Source organism: Gigantopelta aegis, unplaced genomic scaffold, assembly GCF_016097555.1.
Source record: "Gigantopelta aegis isolate Gae_Host unplaced genomic scaffold, Gae_host_genome ctg4843_pilon_pilon, whole genome shotgun sequence".
In the NCBI taxonomy this organism is placed as follows: domain Eukaryota; kingdom Metazoa; phylum Mollusca; class Gastropoda; order Neomphalida; family Peltospiridae; genus Gigantopelta; species Gigantopelta aegis.
Window position 1 is genome coordinate 1423 of NW_024534075.1, and position 6875 is coordinate 8297.

A 6875-nucleotide genomic window follows, 5' to 3' on the forward strand; every position below is an offset into this window, starting at 1 on the left:
CTTGGCGACCATGTACACATTGACAACGTCCTCTGTCTCTTTCCCAGCCTGATGGTCTCCTATTAATGTCCTGGAGATAATCTTTCAGATCATGAGGAGATGGAAGCTTCACTCTGTCTCTTAGGTCGTAGAGACTGCTTGAAGCTGCTAAAGGATTCATCCTTCATTGACACTGGGGGAGGGCTCCGAGAGCCCCACCCATTCAGTCTGCCTAAACCCCCACCTACTCCAAAATGTCTGTTGATTATGCTTCTAGACTATCAAACTATGAAGACACAGGGTATGTGGTATTCCAGAAGTGAGTAAGATAACATACTCCATTATCATTATTTTTAAAATAGTTAATGTGGCACAGGGGATGATCTCTATATAATTATATAAATTGAAAGCTAATTTGTAAATATTGGACAAGGCCTGTCACAAAAAATTGGTTCCTCCTTAATTGGTTCCCCCCGGTCCTATATTTTGCAATATTTGGATCCCCCTGGAACTTATATTTCAGTGGCATGTTGAAATATATGGCCCTCTCTCAAATAATAAATCCCCCCTAGGTCCTTCTTTTTCATAATATATTGCCCCCCTGGAACTAACTATTTCAACAAAACTAAAACATAAAGACCACCATGAACAATTAATAATCTCTATATTGCAATGGTGTGACACTATACTAAATACACTTTGTTACAGGACCACTTTGTAGATGAGTGTAAAATTTCAGTGGTGTATAGTCACACATACACCAACATGGAACCACTCTCCACAGGTAAGAGCACTGCACCATTGTACATCCTGGACGCTTCAGGCATTCTACAGGAACAGTAGATGTACAGGAGCATATGAAATGCTTAACTACATTTCCTCTTCTCCTTCTTCGCTGAACTGGAAAGTCTGAGAGACACTGTGTTCTAGACACGTAATCAAGTGCTTTCGCATTTATGGCTGATCAAATGGAAAGCCCCAGGTTGATCCCCATTTGCTAGGTTGCAGCAAATGCAATGGCGAAGATGCACAGTCTGTTGAACCACACTGCAGTTGGGGTGTCCATATATCTAATATTGATGATAGATCTTGGAGTTGCAAGCAGTGCTCAATCTGGTCTAGTAGGTGTGCTGTAGTACTGTGGGGATAGCTATCGAAGATGTTGATTTCCCCATCTTTGCAACAAATGTTGGAAACAGTTACCCCAGTGGGCATGTCCGGTATGTAAAATTTGAAACAAACACACTCTGTTGTATAGCACATGACAAAGTAAGTCCTAGGTGTCACATCCTGAAATCTATTAACCTAGGGGTATTTCTTCTTCAGTAAACTTTGAGCTTCATTGATGATCTGTGTTGTCAGCCAGTAGATCTACTGTAACACCAAGCGCTCAAGCATGCCATTTTATGGGCGCCCAATGACATGTTAACTGGCATCTGACAGAGAACTTGAAAGAAGTGGAAATATATAAAGGGGGGTCACTACATTTCAAAGGCGCCTTTCCTTTCATTAAAAACTTTGAAATAATTTTTCCGGGGGAACAATTATTTCGGGGGCCCAGATATTCCGTGACAGTCCACACAGGATAATATTAATTAATTATTACAGTCTGGTCAGTCAGACGGTTTCTCCCTTGATTGTCAACTTATAATACTATTTCCTATTGGTTACTCTCGGTGGTTTATTACATGTAGTAGAGAGTGTCTAGATCTATTTCCCATTTGTTATTTAACCTTTGTGGTAACTGAAGAGTGATGTACTGAACTTATTGATGGAATAAGTATTAAGCTTATATAGGAAAGGAGATTCAGGCCTGACATAAATTGTATGAGCAAATAACAAACAAACACATTGACAACATACAATGGATATCAACATGGACAATTAGACTACTAGATGCAATCTAAGTTTATTACAATAAACATGAGCAGTTAGTCTACTAAATACATTCCAACTTCTGAATTTATTTCATCCTTTAATCTTTAACATTAATCTACACAGTAAAGCAATGTTTCTTATAGTTGGTAGTCATTTTGAGTTAAGTAACATTATTTTGTTTGAATGTAGTAATCCACTATACAAGTCACTGTGATTCATTGTCTATTATGTCATTATAGATATGTGATTCATTAGAGGAAGTGGAACAAAAAGTAAAGACGCTTGCTGAATGGTTACGCTACTCATCTCATGTTGTTGTCCATACTGGAGCCGGTGTTAGCACATAGCTGGTAAGTAATATATATCCATTGAAATAATAAGGATTATTGTTGTTATGTTGTTGCATTGTTAGAGAGCTTTGATTTAGTGATTATGTTTCTGAGCAGCTTAAAAAATTTCAATTGATGGAATGGCATACGATAAAATTAACATCTTTATTTCTACTTTGTGCTTATTACTTACTATTTGTTTATTTGTATTTGAAATTAATGCAAACATATATAATGTAATATAAGATGAATTGATTAATGGGTAGATGGATGGATGATGGATTGGATACTTTGATAGATGAACATACAATTGTGTTAATAAAATTTTTTTATATTGAGGAGTTTTAAGTTTGTTTTTTTGCCGGCATTCACAGTGTACCAAGTGGTCCTAAGATTATTTTTGACTACATGTTATCTTATATAATTATTATAATACACGTTATCTAGATATATGTAATTAGGTATGTTTATTTTTCTTGTTTTAATGTATTATTGTATGCAACTTTTGAGAACAATGAATGAAATTGATCTGCATACAGAACCACTGGTGCACATAGCAACCACTGGTGCACATAGCAACCAATGAATATCATTACTACTTTTACTTGTTCCTCTATTGGTCATGACTTATCAAAGCTTATGAATTCTGTTACTTGTAAAAAATATCTTTGAGTAATTCCATAGTTTCGGCAAACTATACCAGTCTTCAAAGGTAACAATAATCCTGTTTCTATAGCAGAACATGCAGTATCATCAAAATAACATAGGATGATTTTACATTTTGTGTTCTTGTTTATTGTTTGTGTGTTAATCTTGTAGGTATTCCTGATTTTCGTGGACCAAAAGGAGTATGGACACTTGAGAAAGAGGGTCGAAAAGTGGAAGCAGATATCAAATTTGAAGATGCTCTACCTACTATTACTCATCTAGCACTCATGGGACGGGTTGAGGCAGGCCTTGTCAAATACATTATTAGTCAAAATGTTGATGGTCTTCACTTAAAGTCTGCCTTAGACAGGTGTGTATAGAGTTTTCCGATATCAGTTATAATATATTATATATTTGTAGTATTTAATATTTCTGGTGTTTTTATGTAACCAAGTAAAAGATGATGATGTGAAATAATATTCTAAGATTGTATTATGTCCTGTGGAGTACTACTCTGGTGTACCCCACACCCTCACAGCAAAATGCTTAAACACACCCCCCCCCCCCAAAGGGTCTGGTCTGCTTTGGATTAAGGGACTTATGTGCAAATGGAATGTTACACAAATTTTTCCACAATAAGTATTATTACATGGCATTATAGATCATATCCTCTCTCATTTAGTGTGAGGACCTGACTAAGCTATACCAGTAGAGTACAAATCACATACCACATTACATTAGGTATATTATACATTATTATAAGCATGTGACTCTAATTATCTTACAGCCACCTGCATACAAAGTGTATTCTGGTACAAAGTATAAAATAAACTTTGGAGAAATGAGTATTTTAGTGTAAAGTTGTTACAAGTACATGTTATACACACTAATGTTATCTTTATGGCATTATTAATTCCTGTTTTTCCTAGGGATCATTTATCAGAACTACATGGGAATATGTTTGTTGAAAAATGCGAGAAATGTGGAAAGTAAGGATGAATGGTTGTATATTAATTAATGGTCATATTATAGAGAGTACGTTAGAGATCATGTAATACCTACACTGGGTCTGAAAGTGACTGGTAACAGATGTACTGGAGGTGGAGCAAGAGGAAGATGCAGGTTTGTGTGTCTCCATCTTTGCCATTTCATTTCTTGTCACTCTTTTCTCTGTCTATCCTTCCATAGGGTAAACTACGAGACACTATTTTGGACTGGGAGGATGAATTACCTCTTGAAGATATCCAAAGAGCTGAACAACACTCATCAAAGGCTGACCTATCACTATGTCTTGGTACTTCATTACAAATAGTACCAGCTGGTAAACTACCTTTACGTGTAAAAAAAAAAACAAAGGAAGATTAGTCATTTGTAATCTTCAACCAACAAAATATGTACGTACTCTTTAATAACTTAACTAATTGTTGAAGAAGTAAATAAATTATAACACTTTAGTTATATCCTTAGAATAGGGAAACACAAGATATACTGATAACATTAGTAATATATCATTATAATAAGTAAGCATTATAGAATACATGTAAATGTATTATTATAATTGAATTGTAATTCATCCTCTCTGAGCTTATCGATGGTGTTATAGCATATATGCTGTATGTCTTTATTTTAGCCCATAAGTTTGCCCCTTTTTTCATTAATTTTTGAAGCAGAGATAATAATTTTGATTGCTAATAAATTCATTATTTTTAATGCTTATGAAAGTATTTTGGCAACACAACCAGTGGTTCATACGGGGGGGGGAAGCCCTGGGTTATCTCCCCCCCCCCTCCCCCCCTCAAGAATTTTCCATATATTTTTTTATTTTTATAATTATTTAAGTTAAATTTCAATGCGACTATTTTTTTGTTTGAAAATATCCATTATTACATTAAAGTCAACATCTTTTAATGGAGGTCCTTCTATTGCAACCTTCATTAAATGTTCAAGATTTGAATCAGACAGTCGACTATGTAGACATCTAAAACAATAAGTGATAATTTTCTAAAGAAAGAACAATGAAATACAGCATGATGCATATATAGTACAATACTGCATGAGACATAAGAGAAGCATTTACTGAATTCCCCCCCCCCCCCAAAGTTCAAATCCTGTATGAACCCCTGGCAACTATCTTATAACTTAATGTATATTGAAGTTATTAGTGTAAAGTTTTTGTAGAGTTGAATTGCATGAACAGACCTTTCTTTTTTAACAGGACAAGCAAGCTGATTTAGTGATACCTTATTATGTGGGATGAAATCATTATACGTCTCATGAAACAGCTAGGAGTTTCTCTACCTCCAGCCCCAAACCATCTTTTAAAGACTCAGACTGAGACCACTTAAAAATTATAGCTCATTATATGTTGTATTGACAAATCACATCTGTTACTCTATTATCTATACTAGCTCAGCTCATTATAACTTGTTTTTAAATTTGGTTTTGGGAATCAGACATATATATATATGTGTTTGTATATATATATCAACTTTATTCTCAAATTAAAACGATCTAAAAATCTTTGATTAAACCAATTCTCTAGCTCTCATTTATACAAAATTATTAAGAGACATCAAGGTACCAGAATAATGGATATTCTATTTGCAATTTTTACACAGAAAATATAACAGCTAAAACAACCAAAAACATTTAAAAAAACATTAAAAAAGTCAAAACATAAATAGGTTACTAAATTAGATGTGTCACTTTGAATAGTTAAAATATTAATAAAAAAATGTGACATTATTCACTGAAATTATAACAAAATAAAATCTTTTCAATCATCACATTCTGGTAAATATTCATAAACATCTTGAGGCTCCTCATCTACAGAGAACAATAAAAAAGAAATGAAATTGGATGTTAAGCACATGGGCTTGTAACTAAATGCAAGGCTTTATAGTAGATATGTGCTTAACCACAAAGTGTCATTATTATTAAGAATTGTTTTATATACAATGTACTAATTACTACGATAAGGTTCTGGTAATCCAATTGATAGAGTGGTTCAGCTAAATCTGATTGTTAAGTGGTTAAGTTATTTTTCGTATCTTTCTACAAGTGAGTTGTATATAAGCCTACCATCTTCAGTTGGAATTGGAGGGGATAGATGTCGTGAAGGAGAGGAGGGTGTCCAGGAAGTGCTGGAGGAGGTCCATCTGTTATTTCTATATCCACTGCCTCATAGAGATCTTCGTAACCATAGCCAAAATCTTCAGGAGCTGGTGATTGCAAACTAGGAGACATAGTTAAGTAAATGAAACAGAATATAGAGGTCACTACTTACTCTAATGGTTGAGCACTCTCGTATATAGTCTGATGGACACAAGAGAAAGAGAAGTGTTGGATTGTATGAGTGGTAAGATAGGACAATGTGTAGAAGCAATTGATTGTGTGGATAAGAGAGAGGAGAAAGAGAGGTGGATGGGAAGAGTGATAATGAGAAAGGAAATATAAGTTAACTTACTCTGAAAGTGATGGCTCTGTCTACAAGACCCACTGTGTAAAGCAGTATAGAAAAAAAAAGATAATTCCAATAATTCATTTAGTGCATGTTTTGTATGGTAGATTTTTATAACAACACTTAAAATATAAAATATAGATATTATTTCTTACATGTGCCATCATCTTTCTCAACTAAGAACTTGCTCTCATGTAGTTTGTCATGACGAATTAGTATCACTGACAGTTTCTCTCCTTTAGATACTGCCATATGATCTTTACTACCTTTACGTTCTTCAGTGATTTCTACAGCATAAAGTGGTTGTAAAATATCAGGAAGTTTAAATTCCTATATGAGAGAGAGAGAGAGAGGGGGGGGGGGGGGGGAGAGAGAGAGAGAGAGAGAGAGAGAGAGAGAGAGAGAGAGAGAGAGAGAGAGAGAGAGAGAGAATGTATTTGTATGTATTGATCATTTGATTTTTCTGACTAGAGTACCTTAAATTGCTTAATTGACTTTTGTCTGTTTTTTCATTTTGATCTCCTCCTTCTTCTTTCGTTCTTTCTCTCTCTGTAGCTCAAGCTTTTTCTGTTCTTTCTGTT

The 6875-nt window shown here is 34.5% G+C and overlaps 1 protein-coding gene across 1 annotated transcript; it reads left to right on the plus strand.

Annotated features, from left to right (window-relative positions):
• The first annotated feature begins 233 nt into the window (after positions 1 to 233).
• Positions 234 to 5179, plus strand: LOC121366143 (NAD-dependent protein deacetylase sirtuin-6-like). Its single transcript, XM_041490708.1, is given in 10 exon segments — positions 234 to 279; positions 282 to 298; positions 2097 to 2211; positions 3006 to 3204; positions 3764 to 3823; positions 3867 to 3960; positions 4023 to 4169; positions 4172 to 4228; positions 5050 to 5085; positions 5087 to 5179. Coding segments are annotated over 10 exon segments (864 nt in total).
• The last annotated feature ends 1696 nt before the right edge of the window (positions 5180 to 6875 follow it).